Source organism: Corvus moneduloides, chromosome 3, assembly GCF_009650955.1.
Source record: "Corvus moneduloides isolate bCorMon1 chromosome 3, bCorMon1.pri, whole genome shotgun sequence".
Lineage (NCBI taxonomy): Eukaryota > Metazoa > Chordata > Aves > Passeriformes > Corvidae > Corvus > Corvus moneduloides.
In genome coordinates, this window is record NC_045478.1 from 7,133,680 (window position 1) to 7,157,419 (window position 23,740).

General features: G+C 40.1%; 2 protein-coding genes across 4 annotated transcripts; one reads left to right on the forward strand and one right to left on the reverse strand.

Annotated features, from left to right (window-relative positions):
- The first annotated feature begins 303 nt into the window (after window positions 1-303).
- On the forward strand, window positions 304-5,292 carry MRPL19 (mitochondrial ribosomal protein L19). The gene is made up of 6 exons (XM_032104108.1): window positions 304-412; window positions 628-739; window positions 2,444-2,562; window positions 3,111-3,245; window positions 4,026-4,207; window positions 4,953-5,292. Exons 1-6 carry the CDS (start codon window positions 355-357, stop codon window positions 5,166-5,168), a joined length of 822 nt encoding a protein of 273 aa, XP_031959999.1. The 5' UTR covers window positions 304-354; the 3' UTR covers window positions 5,169-5,292.
- A 106-nt stretch (window positions 5,293-5,398) lies between these two features.
- On the reverse strand, window positions 5,399-23,164 carry GCFC2 (GC-rich sequence DNA-binding factor 2). 3 transcript variants are annotated; one of them, XM_032104105.1, is made up of 18 exons: window positions 22,757-23,164; window positions 21,532-21,639; window positions 19,936-20,100; window positions 19,089-19,307; window positions 18,038-18,117; window positions 17,010-17,125; window positions 15,086-15,272; window positions 14,482-14,605; window positions 13,139-13,217; window positions 11,805-11,917; window positions 10,858-11,057; window positions 10,300-10,453; window positions 9,903-10,024; window positions 8,662-8,738; window positions 8,418-8,484; window positions 7,546-7,692; window positions 7,071-7,195; window positions 5,399-6,757 (listed from the first exon to the last, which is right to left on the reverse strand). In XM_032104105.1, exons 1-18 carry the CDS (start codon window positions 23,094-23,096, stop codon window positions 6,643-6,645), a joined length of 2,538 nt encoding a protein of 845 aa, XP_031959996.1. In that variant the 5' UTR covers window positions 23,097-23,164; the 3' UTR covers window positions 5,399-6,642. The 3 variants fall into 3 exon arrangements, with proteins under 3 accessions (XP_031959996.1, XP_031959998.1, XP_031959995.1); XM_032104107.1 differs by having other exon boundaries at window positions 10,300-10,450; window positions 19,089-19,310; XM_032104104.1 differs by having other exon boundaries at window positions 19,089-19,310.
- Window positions 23,165-23,740: the final 576 nt, after the last annotated feature.

The window sequence follows — 23,740 nt, forward strand, 5'->3', positions numbered from 1 at the left end:
ATCTCCCTGAGGGATGGAGGTGAAAGGGGCCGCTTTGTTTCCTTTCATCCCTAAATCACAGAACGGTTTCGGTTGGGAGCGGAGGCTCTTTAAGGTCCCTTCCAGCCCCAGCCGTGGGACACCTCCCACTAGACCAGCCTCATTCAACCTGGCCTTGAACACTGGGAAGTCCACAGCTCCTCCGGGCAGCCTGTCCTAGCGCCTCACCACCCTCAAAACGAGGAATTTCTTCCCAATATCCAACCTAAACCTCTTCCAGTTTAGCACCGCCCCGTGAGGCGGCACCGCCGCCGCGCTCCGTCCCGACGCGCTTTGTCCCGACGCGCTCGCCGTAGCGGCAGCGCCGCGGCCGCCATGGCGGCTGCCTGTGGGAGGCTGGCGCCCAGGGGCGCCGCCATCGCCCTGCCCGGCCGTGAGCATCGCCTGGGCCCTCGCCCTCACCCCCTCCCCGGGCACCCCCGAGCCTCCCCCCTGCCCGGCGCCCTCCCCCTGCCCTCCCTGGCCCACAGAGCGGAGGGGAGGAGGGCTGGCCTGGCGGCGGGCGGGTTGTGGTGCCGTGTCCTGCTTTGGTGTGGGCGGTTCAGCTTGAAATCACGGGTGCTTTAAACGTTGTTTTGAATTTTACAGGGTGTTTTTCTTTATCGGGGTACCGAGTGAGCAGCGATGGAAAGCCACCGAAATTCCAGCCGCCTCCGAAGCCCGTCATTATTGACAGGAAGACGCAGAAGGAGGAGAGGAGGTGAGGGTGTCCCAGTGCTCACCTGAGCTTGTAGAGCCTGGGCTTGTGTCCAGCGCTGCGCTCAGGCTGGCCACTGTGTGAGCACTTACTGAAAGAGTCAAGGCATTATTACACAAAAAGAAAAACTCAACACGGTTTGTAAAATTCTAGCAAGGATCATTTGTGTTGAAATATGTTCAAAACACCTTAAAATACTGTTCCTGGTGTTCCTGAAAGCAGTGAAATGTGAAAAAAAATGTAGAGCAGAAAATACTTCTGCAAATCTGGGGTTAATGTGGGAGACTCAGTCTGTTAAGGGCATCTCTTTAGTTAAAGGTATCGCTTTAGTGTGCCAGGGGTGACAGGGACACGGGTCCTGTGTCTGCCTTTGCCTTGGACCTCGAGACCAGCTGTGAGCGTGTACATCCCTGGTTGTGACATGGACCTGCTGTCTCTGGTAGCCTTCATGAGACATCTCATTCTGGGCATTTTTGATGTCACCTCAATCCATTGCATAGAATCACAGAATGGTTTGGGTTGGAAGGGACCTAAAGATCATCTGGTTCCAAGCCCTCTGCCATGGGCAGGGCCACGTCCCACTAGACCAGGTTGCTCCAAGTCCCATCCAGCCTGTTCATCAACACTTCCAGGGCTGGAGCATCCACAACCTGCCTGGGTTTTAAACCCAATTTGCACTGCTTTAAATGACCCAGTGGTTCAAACTGCAGTGCTGTGTCTGGAAGGAGAGTGGTGGTACTGTATTGTTCATTTGCCCCCTCCAAAAAACCTCACTTTGAACATCATGAGTAGGTTTGGTGTTGTTTATTGCCTGCGTGGTGCCTGTGGGCAGCAGCACCAACCAGAACTTCTGTGGTGCCCCCACAGCCCCCATAAGGTTTGTAAGGCAGTTTTGCATTTGTTCTCCACTGTGTTGGGCACTTCTCTCCTGGTCAGATCCAGGACTTTTAAGATGAATCTGTACAAGTGAATTAAATGAGTCCAGCTTCATCCATCAGCTCTGAGTCCAAAGTGGTCTCTCCATCCAAACCAGAGTGAGCATATTCAATTATCTGTTGGAAATGGTTCTCCGCTCAAGCCAGTCCATGTCAGGAAGTGTGCCTTCAACTCAGCAGTCAGATAAGTGAGGCCCAGGCCATGGGGAAATTCCTTGGCATGGTTTAATTTTTTTTAGCAGAAAATAGTTTTACCAGTCCCTTTAAGCTTTTGTAAGACAAAAGGAGATTTATGTGGTGTCTCCTGTAGAATCAGTTTGTGAAAACTGTAATAGATTCTTCCATATCTGTTATTATAAAGTCAACAAATAGTGTTCTGTCATGTGGATTACAACTAAACCATGAGATAACCTGTTCCTAAGCTGTGACAGCACTAACTGAACTGTCCTCCTTCAGTCAGCTCCTCTGAGACTAACATGTATTACTGGTTTGGGAAAAAATCTGTTTAAAAGAACAGCAACAAAACAAACAAACAAAAAAGTCCACAAAAAGACCCCCAAACCAACATCAAAACCCCACAAAAATTCTTTTTGGATTAAAAAAAAAATAAAACAAAATTGGTGACTTCATGGACTGCAGTTAATATCTCTGAAAAGGCAACTGGTGGTGGTTAACCAGCTGGTAATTTTTAGGCCAAATACTTGGAATTCTCTAGTATTTTTTATGCCAATGCTTTTGTTTCGTACTTTTGAAAGTGTGGCTTTTCTTACAGGTTCCTGAGCCCTGAATTTATACCTCCCAGAGGGAGAACAGATCCTCTTAAATACTATATAGAAAGAAAGGATATGATACAGAGAAGAAAAGTCTTCAACATCCCAGAATTCTATGTTGGTCAGTTAACAGCACTAAAACTGTCATAATTCTGTCAGTATTTTACATTGTGTGGGGTGGTAGATAGTGTGGTCATATGTAGAATAGCATAAAACATAAAGTCTCAGGTGTGTTAGATCAACTAGAATGTGTTTTTATAAGATAGTATGTCGTATTTTAATCTCATATATACATCCAGATTCATTAAAAGAATAATCCTAATGTGTTCCTTTATGTGGGTTTTTTCAATCCTGGCACTTGAGCATATGGTTTACCAGTAAAGCTAAAGAAAAAAAACCCAAAAAACATTTGATTAATTATATTCAATTTGGATAGGGAAGAGCAAAAAAAATAAAGGTGAAGAAGGTTTGTAGTTCACCTGCAGAATCCCTTCAACCTGTATCAATTCAGGTCATGTTAGCAGTTTTTTGTGTTTGTAGCAGTTCTGATGGGAAACAAAAATATTTTCAAAATGCACCTGAATAGATGCACTTTGTCTGACTCTTCCCCACATTTTGGTACATACTAACTGGGACAGGCTGTTTATTTTAATCCATTTTTTTTGGCAGGCAGTGTACTAGCTGTGACAACTGCGGATCCCTATGCCAGTGACAAGTCCAAGCGGTTTGTTGGGATCTGCATTCACAGAGGAGGGAAGGGACTCGGCGCTACCTTTGTCCTTCGAAATGTCATAGAAGACCAAGGTGGGGTTTCAGCTGTGGTAATTATGCTACAAGTGTTCAGCAAAAAATGTGTTAAGTTGCAAAGTTTAGTCTGTGGGGTGGAAAACAGCAGACTGAAGTGAAATTGTGAGTCTGCCTGTTAAGAGTACTCTGCAAGTTTAAAACTGTGTACACAGAAAGGTTGATGTGCTCTGTACTTGATGGCATAGAACTGCACAGTAATTTTTTTGTCTATGCACTTGGTGATTTTTACACATTCTGTGATGGTTGTGCTTATGTCTGAGCCTGGACTGTCTGCTGCCATGTAAATACCAACCCATTTTGAGCACAGTGTATTTGCATGAACTGGGAACGTAGGCGTGAACTGTTTAACAAGCAACAAATTAGAAGAGTTTTATCATAGGATCACATGCTGGATTATGACAAAATTGGGGGCAATGCAAATAGTGTAATTCTGAGGGCAAATCTGAAAGGGGTGGGTGTCCTTTCATACACACTGCATGTACACTGAAATGGGTAATAACAGCCATTGTAACCAAAAGGGAGTGAGGTTTAAAACCCAACCTCATCTTCCTTAAACTCAAGCCATTCAAGTCTCTTAAACCATTCTGTATCAAAGATTTGACTTACAAAGAAATGTGCAGACACAGTGCACAAGTACCATCACAAGTGCACACAGCACTGTAGGTGCTCTAAGAACTAAAAAGCAGATTGCAATGATACAGGAACTGAAGCAGTACTGCTTGGGTGTTGGTATTTCTCATGAATTTGGTTCCTTAAACCAGGCTTTCTGTCTCTAAGGGGTTGAAATCTGCTATGAACTGTACAGTCCTCGAATCCAGGCGATTGAGGTTCTGAAGCTGGAGAAGAGGCTGGATGAGAACCTGATGTACCTGCGAGATGCCCTCCCCGAGTACAGCACTTTCGATGTCAATATGAAACCTGTGCCTCTTATGGACCACGAGGAAATTCCTGTGAACAAGGTACGAGCCACGTGGTTCAGAGGGAAAGCACAGGATTATTTACTTAACTTCCATTTATGACTGTTATCCTGGCAGGCTGTAGCAGCTTTTGCTGCATCAGTTACCAGGGTGACAAAAGTAGGTAAAATCAGGCAAGTCTTTGTGCCATTTCTGTAGTGAAAGAATGGTGAGGATGTAAACACCTACCATCCTCAGGAGTTAATTTTGAAAACATGCGAAGAGTAGCAGCCTCCACATTCCTCTGTAGAACAGTGCAGAGGGGAAAGCTTTTCTTACAGAAACATTATTGTTAATGTGGTTACTGATTCAGGAGTGGCTGGTGTCAAGAAACAAGGTAAGAAAGATCGAAGGCTCAGCTAAAATCTGCATGTCAGGAAAAATCCAGAGACCAGCACACCCTGCCAGAGTGTTGTGTAGAAACTCAGTATGATAATTCCTCCCTTTCCCGCCATCATGCTACTTTTATTTTTCCTTAATAAAGAGCAAAACTGCAAAAGGTGAGTTACCTTCAATGTATGTTTCATTTAAGGACTCTGTGATAAATCAAGACCGTGTTAACTAAAAAGTTTCTTTATAACAGTCATATAAAGTAGTAGTTCCTTAACACACTGACAGATTGCTCGCTTTTCTTACTTCCCTTCTGTTAGAGCAGCACTTGTCTCACCTTTTGCTAAGCTCACAATCAAAAATCTAATTACTTAATACCTTTTGGAGTTTTTTTAAATTTTTTAATCTTTCGCTTTAGTTGCAGGTACGAATGAAACCTAAACCATGGTCAAAACGGTGGGAAAGACCCAAATATAATATAAAAGGAATAAAGTTTGAGCTACCAGAACATAAAATGAAAGCAGCACAGAAGTGGAGCCAGCCATGGCTGGAATTTGACATGCTGAGAGAATACGATACTTCAAAAATAGAGGAAAAAATATGGAAAGAACTGAGTGAAGAACTTGAAAAATAATAATGTTTTTTGCAGTCTAAAATTAGTGAGAAAATGAATATTTTTAGTTTACTGTATGGATGATCAATTGTCAAGTTTTGTATATACATGGGCAAAGCAAACAATAAAGTTAACCTTTCCAGATTTCAGCGTGAACAGATTTCTGTGGCTCAAGTGGCCACTGCCCTCCCACTGCTTACAACTCATTACAAGGAATCTTTCTTCCAGAAACAAACATGTACAGAGCTAAATTGTGATAGAACATCAATTACATTTTTGTCATAGCACAAGGCTGGTGCTAGAGACAAGCTGGGATGAGACAAAGCAGAACAAGAGAAAAGCAATGAGATCATGAGCTTGTGGGGATTGCTGATGAGCAGTTGCATTTTTGTTGGCATTCTGAGAGGAAAAGCAACAGAAATTGATTATTAGAAAGCAGTATTTATAACATAAATCCTAAAGCTACTGAAGGTTAATGGAGCTGGAGGGTTTTTTTCTTCGTACGTCTTAATAACATTTTTGTCACATGTTAAGGAATTGAAGAGTCATTACCACAGTATTTTATTTTCAAAATAAAACAAATTATTTTTAATCTTTTGTCTGTAATACTGATCAAAGCTATTTACAATTAAAATATTTTACAAAAATATTTTTTTAACTTAAAAAATATAAAAAGAAAGCATAGGGATTAAGTCTGCTAGAGTTAAATTCTAGTCCCAGAAGATTTTGGAGAAATAGTCACAAACATACAGATTCTGTGATGCGCTACAGTTTTTACAATGAAACATCCTTGTTATTCTCTAACAGTATTTATTGCAAATATACAAAATTAGAAAACATTAGAAATCTAATAAGGATATGAAGAAGTAGAGCTCTGTAGAGCTTACTGGGAAGCAATGGGAGATTTCTAGAATTCCAGTTACTAGAAAGTAACTGAAGCTGTTCTATTCTTCTCATCATCACCATGGCTGTGATGGAAATCCTGACTCCTTACCTGCACACTGACTCCCCTTGTTTCTGTATCAGCAGCATCATGAACTCTTTTTCACTAGGAATGGTTTAACAATAACCTTACCAAAAATCACTGTGGACCACAAGTCAGAGGAGCTCAGTGACTGCTGAGTCAGAATGATACTCAGCAATTAATACTGAAAATAACTCGTCAAGTTGTTTACTGGCTAGCAGTGATAAAAGTTCACAGGCACTTTCTGTTTGCAGGATTCCTTCCAAGAAGGATACAGCAGTAAAGCACTGTCACACATTTTAGAATGCCTGAACCATTGCTTTGACAACTGCAACTTCTAAATACTCCCTAATCTAGGAGTAGATGGCAGTAAAAGACATTGGAAAAAACACCTCAAGTATTTAACACCCAGACAGTGATTACCACTACCTCTTTGAGTAGGCAGGATCCACTAATCCAATTTCATACTAGAACTGGTTTAGTGTGAATACCAGGCTTGTTTCAGTAATGTAAGCATTGTGTCAAAAATTTCTATTTCCTAATCATTGGTTTAAGGTGTTCAAGTTCATGCTCTTCCATGAAGCCTTCTACGATATGCAGAGCTCCAATTTTCACCAGCAGGAGAAGAACTTCTTTTATTTCATCACTATTTAAGAATAAAAGAAAAAAAAATTATAGCAGCACTTCTATGAACCTGACTTAAGTACCATTTTTGTTTCATGACCTTGGCTACTCTTGGCTACTCATTAAAAGCATGCATCATCAACCACCTCAAATGCTCACAGTAAACAAGGACTGCTGAAATGCTCCTTCACATTAGACTCCATCTTCCGTTTCAGATATAAATATATATATGACATGAACATACTTTAAAGTGCTAAATATATGATATTTACAGAATTTAAAAAGTTCTTAACACAAAGTATTTGGGGAATCCCAAGGACAGCCTCATCCATTACCTGTGATTGTCCTTGTGTAGCACACGGGCACATTGCAGCAAGTGCTGGCTGAAGTTCAGTAATTCAGGGAGAGTCGATCCTCCCTTGAGATCTTGGAACCATCTTTCTGGGAGGCATGCAACCACCTGTTGATACCATAAATATTTGGAAAAAGTTTAACAAGCATTTCAATTTAACCAAGACACATCACTTCTGACAGGAACCTTCTGGCAAGTTTAGCTTATTACTGTGCTTTTTCTTTCAAATGAGCATTATTTCTCCAAGTTTAAGAACTCTCTCCACGCTTAAGAACCGACAGACCAGAATTTTCTCTAAAATGCTCTTATGCAGCAAGGTTGTTAAAAAAGACAATAAAACAGATTTTAAATGTTTAAATTTTATTTTTTTAAATGTTTCATCTTCAGTTTTGACCCCTACTAATGAAGAACAAAAGGCTTTTAGCATACACCCTCTTCCAATGAGCATGATCTTTTACCTTATTACACTTTTCTATATTATCCAGCCCTAGAGGTGTGTTTAGGATGTTCAGGAGAAGGTAACGATTCAGCAACTTGTTCAGTCCCAAATCACGGACTTTGTCTTCCTGGATGATCCCATCCCAAAGAACAACATTGGAGAGCAGCTGCAATAATGAAGAAACAAAGAATCTGCATAACTGGTGGCTGTGAGCTAAAAATATTAAAAGTTTCATGCAAGACAGAGATAAAAAGATAATATGTGCACCCAATTCAAGTATTCAGACCCCAGGATTTACACTCTCCAAACTTCTGGGCAGTTAGCCACTAATAATTTACTGCATATAGTAAATAACCTAATTAATTTTAAAAGTGCATCTCTATATATGTATATATACACCTGTATATGTGTATGTATGACCTCCCAAGGCAGGGAAGAGCATTTTACCCTTCTACGAGGTTTAATAATTTGCTAAGTACAGAAGGCAACTAAAACTGTCAGAGAATCCAAGACAGAAGTGAAAAAGTCACTACATCTGCTCAGGACAAGACTACACATAGTCCCTCATAACATCATGATGTTACAGTTTGTGGCACCACAAAGATTTTTTTGTAGTTCATGTCAGTATTATTATGTAATGGTTTTTTTCTGTTGCCTCTATCACTATAAATCCTTACAAATGTCATTTCTGAGTGTGGTGTAAGGCTATGTCTGTGAAGGTAAAATACCCTGAGGTTAAGTTACCTGAAAATGAACCTGCTCTGAGTCAAGGAGGAGGACAGGCAAAATGAATAGCAGGGAAACTGGAATATTGTCTGGGGTTTTAATGTTTTCAGTGAAATGAATTTCAAAGAAAACAAACAGAACAAAACCAGCCCTATTTTTCTCTACCTTAACAGCTGACCAAAACCGTCTTTCTTGAAATTTTGAACGTAGTGATGACTTGTCTTCCACAGTGCTGGTCATGGGAAGAAAGTTAAAATAAGGATTATTTTTTGTTTGATTTAAAAGAAGATAAACAGACATCTGATCTCTCAGCTATGGATATCTACAATATTTCTTTTACATCTATAGGGGAGAAGGGTAGAGGAACTAAAAAAAATACAAATTTAGGAGAGTCACAGGGTCTGCTTACCTTTTTGGATAAAGAGGAATAAAGACATCTTCCTCTACAGATTTCTTCATCCTTAGGACAACTGTGTTCATCAAATCCTATTAAAAAAGAATAATAATGTGTCCTCAGAAGAAAGACTTCATATTCCATTTGTAACAACTGCAATGGTTATTTAGTTCACCCAGAGGTCTGATACCTTAGAGACAAGTGCAGCTGCCATTTGTATATAACACACATTGAGATCCTGAATAAAAAAATAGAAACAGCAGACAAATCACAGCTGTAATTATCTATAGGCTTAGCCTAGAGGGTTTTGCTATATCCCTTATATCCCTAAGTGAGGCTTTTTTTTGCATGTTAATCTGCAGTGCAGCAGGAAAACTGTACATATTAAAACCAAACTAAGTTATACACATGGGATCTCCATTAAAAGATGTTAAATTCTATGTAAAAAAAAAAAATCACCATAGCTAGGATAGTATGCATTTTAGGGCAACATGTTTTCAGGTGCCAGAGATTGCCACCAACCTTTTTTTTGAAGCCTATTTATTTATTTTAAGTTCTGGCTAAGATCAATTGTATCTCTTGCCTTTAAGCCATGATTTCAAAACAGCAAATTTTGCAAGGCATAATCATTTTCTTTAAAATATTTCTTTTCATATTCAGGGCTCAAACATCTATCCCATTTCACCAGTTAATCCACCCCATTTCCACTAGATAAAACTCCTGATTTACATCAGAATAAACCCAGAATCAGGCTAAGAAGGGCCTGCTAGAGTGACTGTATATAAGAGTAATTATTAAAGGATTTCTAGGATTACATAGTAGTTTTTCTCCTCACCAATTAACCAACCTTTGGGGATTCTCAGGTTTTAAAATTCTAAGCTTACTTTATAAATAAAAGCTTAAGGAATGGACCACTGAAGTATTACAAGCAGTTAAAACTCAAATTTGGAAAGATAATTAATGCAAATCATTGTTATTGCAGTGAAGAAAGATTAGATCTAGAAACAGATTCTGGATAGATACAGGCAGAATTTTTCTACGAAAAGGAGCTAATTTCTGCCTCATCATCTTCAACAATGAGAGCATCAGAGAGCTGGAAGTTTAACTGTTAAGTCATCTTAATACTAAGTGACAAAACAAAAAAGTAATCAGAACCAAAGAACTTCAGGACAATGTTCTCAGTGCCCAGAGAAACACACACAAAATTACACGGAGTGGGTGAAGTTCCCCTTTCTCACTACCACAGGAGCTTTTACCTCTCTTGCTCGACTGGATTCATTTTTGGAAAGGATTTGTCTTCCAAAGATGTTATTGCAAAGCTGTACAAGGTTCTTTGTCTGTGAAGTAGATAAAGGATCCCACACACTCTTCACAAATGCTGAAAAAAAAAAATACGAATTTATTTCATTCATAATATGCAAGTACATATCTGTCCTAGTTTCAAGCCATTACAATGTAACAGAGGTAAACATATAAAAAGCTCAGCCTCTCACAATAATTTTAAAGAGGCCACCTTAGCCTCACTCTGTGGAACTATGTAATCACTACATCTTGGAGCACTGTGATATCACCAACATTATTTGATATTATAATTTTTATTTAATGTTTGATTGCATAGCTGCAGTGAACATTTTCGATACAATCTTATCATACCTGTAATTTTAGGAAGGATAGTTTTTTCAATCACTCTAGGCAAAACTTCTTTATCATGATCATCATCCCTTTTTGATTCAGATACATTTTCTGCATCACTGAATTCTTCTATAGCTCTGAACCAGGGCATCTCTTCCAGCTCTGTAAAATTCTGCTGAAAGATGACTCCTGTTAGTTGTTCAGCTGGTCAGCATTAAGAGAAAAGCTCTATCCAATGACACCCCAGATTCCCACTTGATTTCAGATCCACCCTCATCACTGAATGGGCCAACACAGCAAACCAGCAAAACTAGATTTAAAGTTAGAATTTAATGGGTGGGATTGTTCAAGTGTCTCCAAAAGAGAGAACTGTTTTTACAGGTGGTGTTGCAAAAGGGGCTGGAGGTAAAAGGGAAAAGTTAATAAGATTCCATGTGCTTCAATTTTTTGAGACAACACAGTAGCTTTCTTAATTTCTAATGCATTGTGTTATGTATAGGGGAAAAAAATCATTTTTCAAATTAATACATAATACACAAACACAGAATTTTTAACAAAAATGTCAGCTGATGCACCTACCTCAAGAGGATTCCAACTTATTAATTGAACTCTGATCAATGGATTTAATAGCTTAGGCAGGCAAAAACTGATGTAAGCATCACAGTAGGAGTCAGGAAACTTCTCTTTCCATTCCTGGAATTTCAACAGGATTTTTCTGATGTCACAAAAATCTGCATGTACATCTTCAAAGATTTTCCTACTATCCTCTAAAACGTTATCTATGGATAATATTCATTGGGAATAAAAAGAAACAATCACAGAACTTATTGAGGCATAAGCTAAAGAGTTTATGCATCTATAGGACCTAAGAGATATTTTTATGAGAATTGCATTTGTTATTTGTCTTTGACACATCTGACATTGAAATGGTTTAAAAACAGCTCCCAGGAAAACCCAGTTTTAGAAAAAAATGGTGTCAGAAGACCAAGGAAAGGCAAGTTTCTTCATTATCTATTTCACAGATTTATAAAAGCACTAATGTTTCAAACTTTATTCCAGAATGATAAAATTTCAGGCATGAAAACCCTTCTGCTGTTATGTGAAGAAAATGTATTATGCCTTTCCCTACTCCTCTTCATCTATTCACTCAAGATAATTAAAACACCAACCTTTAACTCACTCTCTAGCTTCAGGAAATAAATTGCCTTTATGAAACAAGTTGCAGCACTGCACTGAGTACTGTCAGATCAGCTTTGGCATAATCTGACAGATCTTACCTCTAGTTTAAAAAGCCATGCATAATGCTGCCACCACATAACTGACACCAAAAGAAATCTACAACCATTCATTTATTCTTCCCAAGTCATTAGCCAGAACTGCCTGGGTACATTTTTTTCCTACACTGTGCAACTAAAAACATGGAACTCAATTGAAGTATTCCTCTACCCTTCCTTAAAAAGAAAATCATTAAAGAAGTATCAGCAAGAGATCTTGTTCTAGGACATTACATTAGGACTGTCACCAACCTTTGCTCTTCTGGAACTCATCCACCTCTGTGGGAGTCAGCTCCTCGTCACTCGACAAGCCCTCGTGGTGATCTCCTTCTCCTGATTGTTCCCTCGCCTGCCGCCTGCAAGTCCTGCATTTTGGAATGAACTCAGATGAGTTATCCTCTCCTGTGTGTGCAGGAGAAAGCTTAAAGAAAAATAATCCAACTCCAAAAAATGTACTTAAAACAAGCCATGAGAACAACAGCCTAAGGAGAGGCAATGGGCAGAGCAACAGTAACTACAGAACCAAAAGGACTCCTGAACTGTGGAAGGAGAAGGGGATTTGGGAACTGAAATCCAAGGGCTTAGAGCAACATCTCTGACCTCTCCCACAAGCTGTGCAAAAACCTTCCCTTCACCTCATTCCCACTGATGAGGCAAACAACTCATCCCATCTGCAACACCAAGCATCTGGCATGGAACTGGATCCTGTCTGATAGTTTAGTGTGTAGTAAACAACTGAGACCTCAGACTGTCCTGTCAGTCCTGGATCACTTGTTCAACAACCTACATGAAAGAGGTGATAGCCCCCATGTGCCAGTGGGGTTCTAAAAACTATTGTACCACGGCATCAAGAAAAAGAGGCTGCAAAATCAATGGCTTGAATTTCTACCACAGAAAGATGATACATGATATGGAAGTGATATTGCATAAATACTTTTAAATAGTTATTTACATCAATTAGCAATAAAAGTTAACTGCTTTGAGTGGAAGTTGGTATTATTATATCACTTTACATCCATTACAATTCCAAGGCACTTGCTGCTTCCAAGTACAGTTATGAGTTAGTTACCACTGCAACTGTAAAACTTTCAAAGCTCCCAATAATATAAAAAAAAATGGTACCAATCTCTGAACATCCAAAATGTACCGTCTGTCTGACCTACGCTGATAGCAGACCTGGGGGCTAGAGGTTGATTTGCTTCACTCACCACCACCTCTCCAGCAGAAACAATTCTGCCCAATTTTGCTATTTATACAGTAATACAAAAATATATTTCTGTAAAAGTTCCCATTATTAATTAAAATAGGAAGAAAAAAGCTCCCCTCATAGTTTTGTCTCACTTAAGTCATTTTAATTTAAAATATCCAGCTCTATTAGCATTCAGTTTCAAATCAACACGAAGAGAATGACATTAACACATAGATGGCTTCCAAGTACTTCAAGTTTTGGAAAGCAAAAACTGAAATATTTTTAGTGCAATCTCATTTAGTAATCCTCCAGGTTTACATTCATGACTGCAGGAATGACAGGACATCAGTGCACAGCACATTTATCAGAGTTAAGTGCACCTCTACTTAACAGTTACCTTCGATGCTCACACATTTCCAGAATCTGGGTCTTCTCATCACCTTCCAATCTACTTTTTGTTGGTTTGTCATTCCCACCTATGAGAAGACAGAAACAGCCAAAAATAAAGTGGTACATTTTTAAAGTTCCTGTTTTGTTTTCAAACAGGAAACAAAGAATCTCCTCCTATTGTTTTGTTGTTTGGGTTTTTTAAATTTAGAAAATAGCCAACAAAAGCACAAACCTAATCAAAATTCTAATAGTATCCAGAGTTAATCCAGAGTAAATTCCTTGTAGCACTAATAAGTGGCTTATACATGCAAAACATGCCAAAGCAAAAGGGTGTACTACTACTGAAGTACTATCATGTAAGCAAAAACAGCCTTTCCACTCTATTAAATACAACTAGGAACATAAAAAACAATGCTGTGTGCTGCTAAACATGCAACCACAGTCTCATTTGTAATGAGCTGGAGGTAAAATCATTTTTAATAGCAACTCTTGCTATGGCATTATTACCCTTTTCTCCTTACACCTGCTGTCAGTATGCTACACCATTTTACAAAACCATCCAGATCTGCTACTTTCTCTCATCAGCAGTTTATCCCCTGAAGTGAGAAGACTGAACCCATATGATTTAGTATTTACCAGGATCCAGTGCATCTGGCCTCCATCTGTTCCAAGCAGCTCCAAGCATATTGCTCTCAGGTTTTCCTAAACAGTTTTAAAGAGTTTGGTTTTGGAGGTCTGGTTTGTTTGGGTTTTTTAAATAGCAGCAGCTAGAGATTCACACAGCATACAAACAATACATTGGAGTGGAAAGAAACTATGAGCTGAGAAAACTGTACTAATTTTTCCTGCAGTGACTGAAACACAGTTTTCTTTTAGATAAAACCCTTACACAAAGTGGCTTCTCTCTTCATGCTTTGCCACACGTGTGTCACCTCCTGGTTTGAAATCTCCAATTTGAGCACATACATAGCCTTACAGACACTCTCAGGTAAAAATGATTTTTCAGATATTGACAGAATATAATAAGCAAGAATTCTCCAACTTGAGACCTCTTGGAAAACTGACTCCCATTTCTCTTTTTAAAAATTGATGGGAAATTGCTGAGTTGAACAACTAAAAATTGACAATGTACTTGGTCATGTTATATTCAGAGAAATTAAACCAGAGAAAAACAGTATCATGGGCATTACCAAGGTAAGAATTTTGAATGAGGTACAGCAGAACACACCTACTGACAATGGGAAGGGGAAAGGAGAGCAAAGGTGAAATTTAAAATCAACCCAAAAATTAACTATTTCTGCTCGAAGACAGAAGTTATTTTCTCACTGAAAATCTGAACTTCATACTCACTTGTCAGATGCTGAACATAAGCAGATTCATTTTTCAGCTCCTCTTGCCTTCGCTTCGATACTCTCAAGGCTCGTTGCTGAAGAAGTGCATGTACAGCCCATTCCAGTTCATTAATGTCCTTCAGCTGAAATACAGTAAACACTAATCAGGTTTTCAACTGATTTAAATCTCATAAGCACGAACAAAAACCAATTTCCATGGGTTTTTCATATAGCTGAGAAATTAGAAGAGAAGTATCATAGATTGACAAGTAAGTTACTGGTCACTGGAGTTTTTCAGGCTTCTTTTATAAGGCTGAAAACACAAACCAAAAGCCAGTTACTCATCAAGGTAACAATTTCATACAAAAGGGTTCACTAGGACAATATTGGTGCCCCTTGTTTTCTGTCAGTTTGCTTTTGAGGCGCTAGCCGTTGAAGAAAATGTATTCACTAACTAACATCTCTTCTCTTTAGAGTTACCTGAAGAAATTCACAACTGCAAAGTGACACAAGATTAAATTTGATTCTGATAGAACTGATTTTTAACTGGGTGGTATTCCTCATTTTTCATAGACAGAATATACCTTTATCATCTCAAAAAAAAAGGAGGAAAATATACATACTTTTTCATTCAAACAGTTTATCAAGTTTTCTACATATGTTTTCATGGCCCTGTAGAATTTGTAATTCAGAGCTGCTTCTGAAGACTTCTCTAATTCCTGGACAGACATCTTTGAGCTCTCAATATCCTCCATATATTTTTCATACTCTCTCTGGTGGGCACGGTGCACATCCTGTAATGATGTGATCCTAAAAGAGAGAAAGCCAGGCAATCAGAACCATTGCCAACTTAACAGCTGATCCATTCCAAAACATTTTTCCCATTATAATCACATAAAAAATCTTTGCCTGTGCTAATAATAGCGCTTGCATTTGACCTGAGCAGCACCGAAAGATTTACCCATGCCAACATTTGCAGAAGCACAGGCTGTGGACAAACATCATGCTTTGGAGACCCAAATGTCATTTATGTGGTGCTGGTTTTGAAAGCACCACTGATATTTTACTTGGACTCCTCAATACACCACACTTCTGAAAAACAAAAAAGCCAAATTATGTGATTATTAAATAGATTTTACCCAACATAATCTGGGGAGAACTACAGCTCACATCAACATGTCCATACCAGTGTAACACAAGTTGCATGGACAGCAGTACCTGTAAGCATTCACAGTGTGCTCACTATTAAATACAAACCAACTGAGAACTCTTACTAGTATATGATAAAATCCAAAAACTTCGGTCTACAGCTGTCACTATTAGACAGGTAGCACACTAACATTCACATATATTACAACTCTGCTTCCTCTCTTTTTTACCCCTTCCCTCCTTACACATCCCAAGTGTTTGCTCAGCTTGAGCAAGCCTGTAACAAAATCAAGACAAAGACCACATCTTACTTCACCTCCCTGAACTGAACGCTTCCCAAAGAAAATAGCTGGACTAAGCTATTGCATTCTACTGTGCTACAAATTAAAAAGAAAAAAGAATAACCTATTTCAGCACTTATTATGTTAAAAACATCTACAAAGTTTACACCAAACAGGTTCCCCTTCCTCTTCTTGCTGTTTTCCAGACAGGTTTCCCACTCTTGACAGTTGTATTCTTATTTTCCTTATTTGTACATAAATCTGTACATAAATTCCTACTTCAGTTAACTCAATTCCCTTCAGATAACTAAAGCTAAGAAAGCATACAAGTTCAAAAAATATTTAGTCCAACTTAGCTTCAATTCTCTAAACAAATGCATCAATGATGGTCTGTACAAAGCAACGCATATCCAGAGAGAGCCTGGTGCAAGTTCACAGCACAATTTATGTTTCAGTTGTATTAAGTTACTTGTCTAAACTTATCTGAACAGCTGCTTCCCAGTGCTGGGAGGGATGACAGGATGGCTTACCTTGGGATGCCTGACCCCAGCTATCCTTCCCACACGCCCTCTAGGAGGTTCCCACATCCAACCCAGGACACTTCAGCTGCCCACACAGCAGCTGAGCCGCTCAAGAAAAGTCACAGCCTGGCACACAACTAAAGAAAAAGATCCAGGCACGTTCTGAACAGCCTGTAGAGAACTTAGGCTGCTTTAGGAAATACTGGGTTATTTTTGCAGCTGGTCTAAGAATTACCATAGGAGGGGTGGGAGTGCCAGCTCCACTGCCCGCAGTGAAGTTCTGCTTGCTGGGCAAATGAAACATCGAGCCAAGGCTCCTATCAAGAACTGCCAGCAAGCATAAAAAGCTGCTGCCAAATAAATAAAATTTACTTCCTAAAGTTCAAGTGGACAAAAACAGTCTTGGAAAGTCCAAATGCTCCCCTAAAACAAAGCATTGCCACATAAAGTAAAAAATTTGTGGTACTCCATTAGACATCATTACACACGAGAACAACCCAACAAAAGCCCAATACTCTGGAAAAAAGAATAAGACTTTGAAGCTATTGTCTCATTCTGTGACAAAAACTCAGACAACTCATAAGTTAAGGAGTTACCTTTCAGTCAGTCGCTTCTTCACAATTTCCAAATTCACAGGTGGTAGAGAAACAGAGGTATCAAATTTGGGTTTGGCTGGTTCATATTTACGCACAGAGGCATCATCACAAATTTCCTACAAGAATTAAGTGTCAATTTTTAACACACCACTTACACCATTTCTCCCTTTGCAACTCTACAGATCAACAAGACATCATTTGAATACTGGACAACTGATATAGATACATATTTCAATCACAAAAATGTCTAGACAAAACCCAACCAACTCAAGCATGAGGTCCATAACTAACAAGGTCTACTGCTAAAAATTGCTGCTGTTTCCTGAAGAGCAGAATTAACTTTTCCATAAACAAGTAGAGTATGAGGACCTAAGAACACATATCCTACTGGATTTGAACACCAGTCTCAGAAAGATGTAATCTTCTCCCACTCCTGTACTCCCCAAATTGGAAAAATTTCTACAACTGTCAATTCTGATAAAGAGCTGGTTATTCAGATGCTCCGAGACTGATCCAGAGTAAGTGATCCAAGCGAGAAACAAAACTCCCAGCACATCAGAATACATTTTATTTTTGCCAGTTACTTACTGGGAAAAAGACAGCATTCTGCTGAACTGTGGAGACATCTCTCAGATTGACATTCAACAGAAATTTAGCAGATTAAAAGAGTAATTTTTGCTTTGTGACCTTGCAACATTTGTATTACTTGCATATTCTTGCTTTCAAGACCCCTTGCATGGCAGAGAGATCAGAATTTTCTTCTCTGCTTCTTGCGATCTCTTATCACAACAGGTACCTGCCTTTGGGGCTGTCACCACCATGTTGCTCCTCAACAGCCAGACAGAGATTATAGATTTTCATTATGATCTTCCCATCTTTCTAATCATCCTTTCCCTAAAGAATCAGGGAATAATTTCCTAAAATCCTTTCTAATGAGAGGGCAGGAAGGACATATAACAGTTCCCCAGACAAGCTCTCTTGCCTATGAGCAAAAAGCAACTTCCAGTGGTTAGGAAAGCATGTGTCACCTGAGAGAGTTTAACAGCTTTCTTTATCTGCTGTTCTTCCCACTTGGCTTCATAATCACTTGATCCATCACCCACAGACACTGGAAGTTAAAACAATCATTATTAGATGGAACTACGCCCTTTTTTTTTTCCCGTCTCGTGTTCTCCTCCATCTAAAGCAACAATGGGTCTCCCAACCACTACTGAGAATTGATACACCCAAAAAATAGCAGATGAAAAACCTGCAGATGGAGGACTTCAAAACTGAAAGGCAAGGAAGGCTTGGAAAAGGCTACTGGGATTTGTAGAAGTCACACTAACATTAATTTCCCCAACTATTTCTCAGACAACTACTACTGCAGTAGGAGGCACATAAACATCTTGTTTTTATGTCTCAAAGCAAAGCTGTGTATAATACATGCAAACAACAGTATAAGTATAGACACTGACATTACACCCAACAAACCCTTGAGCATTCCAAAACATACACTCTACTACAGATACAAAAATCTCATTAGCATTAATTTGAATGGCAGATTCTGCTCATAGTTATACATTCCTTATAGCCCTTATTCAAATAATAAAGTAAACCTGCGCTTCATAAACAACACCATAAGAAGCTCTAAGAGAATAAAAGCAGTGGGAAAGCCAATTATGTTGTGCACGCAGTACGTTTGTTTACTTCTGGAGGGCTGGAATACTGGCTTGTTTGTTTGTTTTTCATTTTTCAAAACGAGTTATAATGTCACTGCAGGGAGAGCACTTAGAAGACCAGACCAGAAGCAGGAGGCAGAACTTACAGTAATTTTATTCACAGTAAATGTGCCTTCTACAAGGCCATTCTTTTTGCAGTCAACAAGGCCAAAAATAATTTTTTTAATGTTTCTCAAAGTATCCTGTACCCCCACAAGTGAGACCTGAACCAGGTTAATGACCCATATAAACCTCAAGTACCAACTGTACAGACTTTTTCCAAGAGCAATAAGGACCAAAGCCTCACTCCTTACTGGACAAATCCCACATGGTTCCAGACGGTAAAACAAAGCCTCTGGGAGAAACAACACAAACTCACCCATGTCTTCAGTCATCCTCTGCCTAAGAGTTCTCATTTTAGGAGCAAAATCGAGATTTGTTGTTTCAGACTCATCTTCACTGTCTAAATCACTATTTCCTCTTCTCTGAGGGACCAGAGGACTGTTTGACACATCCAGGGGAAGATAATCATCCTCTGTCCTGGCTAAGTGACGCTTCCTCCGAGCAGCCTCAATGTGAGCTGCACTGGGGATATCGCCTGCTTGAAAGAGAGAGAAAATCTAAGCTAAAGACTAAAAGCAACACTCTACACCTAATGCCAATCATCACAACTGTTCAGCACCACTGTACCATTTTGGATACAGGACACAAAATGGTTTTCTACCACACTGAATTCAAAGAAATGGAAAATGCATCCTTAAAAAGTAGTGCTCATTCCAAAAACAAAGCTCAAACATTTTTCTTTTAAATAAATCGGTGTTAGCCTGTCCTCTGTTTTTCTGTCTCCCTAAAAGATCAGGGTTAGGTAACTCAGTGAGCTTACAAAGGAATCCAGAGTTTACAAATCAGCCTCGGAGTGAAGTTTTATTTTCACCTCATGAAGGGAACTGTGCATCACTAAAGAGGAATTTTCTGCTGCCTTTCTTCTATAACCAATGCTCATAACTTCTGATCCATTTCCAAAATTAGCACAGGAAGACAACAAATGTTTGCAACTAAAAATACAGGGGAACCATCACTATTCTTCCAGAAGGGTAGGCCTGACTCAGGATAAACTGATGCCTATACCTTAGGTGGTTTAAGCTGAGTAGGACTTATCTTGCTCGTCATGTACTTCAAACACAGAATGTTCTAAAATAGCTTTCTTAAAAAAAAAGGGAACTAACGTGGTGATAAATCCTTTCTCCTCTGTGGAGAGCTGGATTCATTTTCAGAGTCTGAGCTGTTGTAGTCTTCATTCAGTGAAGAATAAGTTTCATCCTCATTCTCCTCCTCCTGCTCTTCACAAGTGCCTTTGGTGTCGCTAGTTCCAGGCTCCAACTGCCAGATTTCTGTATTAGGGGGGGAAAAAGTATGATCCATTATTTCAGTTTCAGCTGCTGGAATATGATGTGCCATAACTGGTTACCAGAAATTATTTATGCCTTGCTGCAGCAAAGGCTGGTCACTTGTCTATCTCCACCTGTTCCCATCAAAACATACCAAATTGTATCATTCCAAACAGTCACTTACAAGCCAGTTCTTGTATTGAATAAAAGCATCTTTGATGATGCTTCCCATAGAAAGACTACGAGTCCTTCTGAGACACAGAGCATATTTACATGCACAAAAGCAATGAGATCAACTCCCAGATAACAACTAATTAATATTCTGATTGCTTACAGCATATTTGGATTCTTGACTTGAAAAACTGCATTTAGAAAGCACTTTTTTAAAGCATTAACAATGAGGGAGCTCTTAGTTAAACTATAAACTTATATCTATCTTGTCTCCAGTTATTATCAAATTGTTTTAAAATATTTATTTCTCTTCATCTGCCACTATACTTTCAGTACATCATCAGATTACTGAACAACAGAATGTACAACCTTTTATAAGAATATGATATGCTTTTATAAGAAGTTACTAAGAAAATTTACCATCTCATCTGAATCATAACCTCAAAGGGAATTATTCTTCAGTCTAATTTTTTTTTATCTAACATTAGCAAATATGCTATATCTGTGAATTGACAGAGGTGTCAAAAGGGGAATACGTAAAGAGAACTTTCAGACACATTTGTTTCTAAAACACACAAACTCCAAATATTCCAACAGGAAACTTACTACAGAATGGCTTGGGTTGGAAAGGACCTTAAAGATCATCCCGTTCCAACCCCCCTTCCATGGGCAGGGACACCTTCCACTAGACCAGGTGCTCAGGGCTCCATCCAACCTGGCCTTGAACACTTCCAGGGATGGGGAGTCCAGAGCCTCTCTGGGCCACTGTCTATAGTTCAATGAAACTAGGGATACTACCAGAATAATCAAAGCTATTGACTGCATTCAATTAAAATATTTAAATGCTCTAAGAGCACACAATTTAATAATGCTTACATTAAGTTTCATCAAACAAAATGCTACTAAGCTCACATTTTCCCTCAATGCCAATACTCAGATCAAACTGCAATTTGACAGCAATAAGCAATGGATACCTGGCCCATAGTTTGAACGATATGATGTTGAGGTATAAACTTATCAGAACTTTGTTAACTTTGATGTAGTACATGGTTCTGGATAATCAGGTTTTCTCAAGAACAGCCTCCAAGTTCTGATAATCTTTTACCAAGGTCAAACTGAAAATAATTTCAGCACAAATACATTACAATTATAAACCTGTAAACTAACACTGTAAGTATAATTCTGGGTTCAATTAACATTTAACAGCAGTATTTTTACATCACTCTTCACTTCTTAATACATTTAACCAAAAAAAGGACTTACTTTTGCTTTCTTCAGCTTCTGTCTGTGCAGGCAATAGGCTTTCCCTCTTTTTAATTCTAAAGGTTACTTCATTGAAGGATGGCTTTTTAACTTTAAAAAACTCTTCACCTACCAGATAAAACAAAGTGATTCTGAGTAACATTAATAAAGCCAACAATATACACACATATATATGTATGTACTACATATAAAAGTGCATGTAATCTCTATGTGTGTACAGCATAACTTCTGAATCACAGAATCAATGAGGTTGGAAAGGACCTCTAAGATCAAGCCCAACTTATGACCAAACACCAACATGTCAACAAGACCATGGCACTAAGGGCCACATCCAGGCTTTCAGTTCTGACTGGATTAGTTCTAAATATAACTATGGCTTTATCACTCATAATCCATCACCACTTAGTTAAAAATTGTGCAGCTCAGCTGTCTCAACACAGCAATGTTGCATTGCTGAAATGCAGGGTCTCTTTGCAGCTTATCTCCACCAAGGTGGCCACATCTTACCATCAACCACAACAGTAACAGCTCAAAAGTGTCAATTAAACACTTAGGTTTCATTTATTTAAGCTTGTTCATCATTAACTAGTCATGGCATCACACAGTACTTGTTCTCTCTGGTTTTCTCCAGCTGTAAGAAGATTTCAAGTGTTTCCCAGCCAAAAGAACATGGACATAAATTGTCAAAGTACTTTTCACAGAATCACAGAATTGTTAGGGTTGACAGGGACCTCTAGAGATCACCTTATCCAACACCCTGCCAAGGCAGGGTCACCTGGAGCAGGTAACACAGAACATGTCCAGGTGGGTTTGGAATGTCTCCAGAGGGGGAGACTCCACCCCTTCCCTGGGCAGCTGTTCCAGTGCTCTGCCACCTTCAAGGTAAAGAAGTTCTTCCTCAGGTTGAGGTGGAACTTCTTGTGTTTTAGTTGGGCATCACTGAAAAGAGTCCGGCACCATTTTCCGGGCATCCGCGTTTAAGATATTTAGATGGAGTGATGAGACCCCTCTCAGCCTTCTCCAGACTAACCAGGCCCAGCTCACGCTTTAGTATGGGTTTACCGTGCAAGCCCTCCCCTGACACAGCACCGCTGGCTACGTTTACAGCCAGAGGCAGGAGGGTGCCCGGCGCGGGGCTCGCTGAGGCGGGAGCCCAAGGCAGCCCTGTCCCGGAGCTCCCGGCCCTGCCCTCCGGGACACACACACACGCACGGTCCCTCCTCACCTTCCCGTTCCTCCTCGCCGCCGAAGCTCAGCAGCTCCTTCCCGGCGCGGCCCGGCCCCGCTGCGGCCCCGGTTCGGCACTGCCCTGGGGCTGTGCCCGCCCCTGCTCTGCGCGCCCGGCCGCGGGAGCTGCGCGCCGGCTCCTCCGCGGGCAGCGGCCCCTCCGCGCCGGGCCCCGCGGGGGGATCCCCCTCGGCCTCCGCGTCCCGCTCCGAGGGCGAGCTGGCGCCGGAGTCTGGGGACGGGGCGGCGGCCGGCTCCGGCTCTGGCTCGCCCTCGCTGCTGCCGCTGGAGGCTGCGCGCCGCCGGCCGCGGAAATTACGCGGGGGACGGCGGAACATCGCTCCCGGGGAAGGCTCCCGGGAACCCGCAGGATCCCAACCTGGGCCCCGGCGCGCACGCGCGGCGACCCCGGCGCACCCCGCCCGCGGGTGGGCGGGAGCAGGGAGGGATGGAGCGGGAGAAGGGAGTCGGCCAAGGTGTCCCGTCAGGAGAAAGTAAAAGGCGTTTTTTTAGTGTTTCATTGATGCCTAAACATGTCATTTGTTTGACGAACCGTGAACCGTTCAGTGCAAGGGGCTGCCGTGCTGAGTGGGTGCTCCCCCCTCCTCCGCAGTACCATCGAAATTTTATGGGGTTCTGGTATTATAAAATATAATTTATAAATAATATATGATAATATATTATTTCAATATGCATAAGTTATATGTAAATTGTATTGCCATCATTAGTGATGAATATTTATAAACTTCTGTGATTGTTAGGTATTATGTAAATAAATAGTAAATTGAAATGTAATTGCTAATGCCTTACTACACATAAATAAAACAGTTATTTTAGAATTAGTAATAGCACACAGTAATAGCAAATAAATACACTTTATAAGGCCAGGGTGGAGCTCTAAGCAACCTGGTCTAGTGGCAGATGTCCCTACCCATGGAAGGGGTGTTGGAATTAGATGATCTTTAAGGTTCCTTCCAAGCCA

Bases quoted from the DNA above. Each gene is read 5' to 3' on its own strand.
- MRPL19 (XM_032104108.1), top strand. From the start codon at position 355: ATGGCGGCTGCCTGTGGGAGGCTGGCGCCCAGGGGCGCCGCCATCGCC. The intron at 2,563-3,110 runs GTCAGTTAACAG...TTTTTTTGGCAG, and splicing joins CATCCCAGAATTCTATGTTG to GCAGTGTACTAGCTGTGACA. The intron at 4,208-4,952 runs GTACGAGCCACG...CTTTCGCTTTAG, and splicing joins AGGAAATTCCTGTGAACAAG to TTGCAGGTACGAATGAAACC.
- GCFC2 (XM_032104104.1), bottom strand. From the start codon at position 23,096: ATGTTCCGCCGTCCCCCGCGTAATTTCCGCGGCCGGCGGCGCGCAGCC. The intron at 20,101-21,531 runs GTAAGTCCTTTT...CCCCTAATACAG, and splicing joins AGAAGCTGAAGAAAGCAAAA to AAATCTGGCAGTTGGAGCCT. The intron at 14,606-15,085 runs GTATGTATATTT...ACTGTATTTCAG, and splicing joins TAAACTGTTTGAATGAAAAA to CTGAAGGACATTAATGAACT.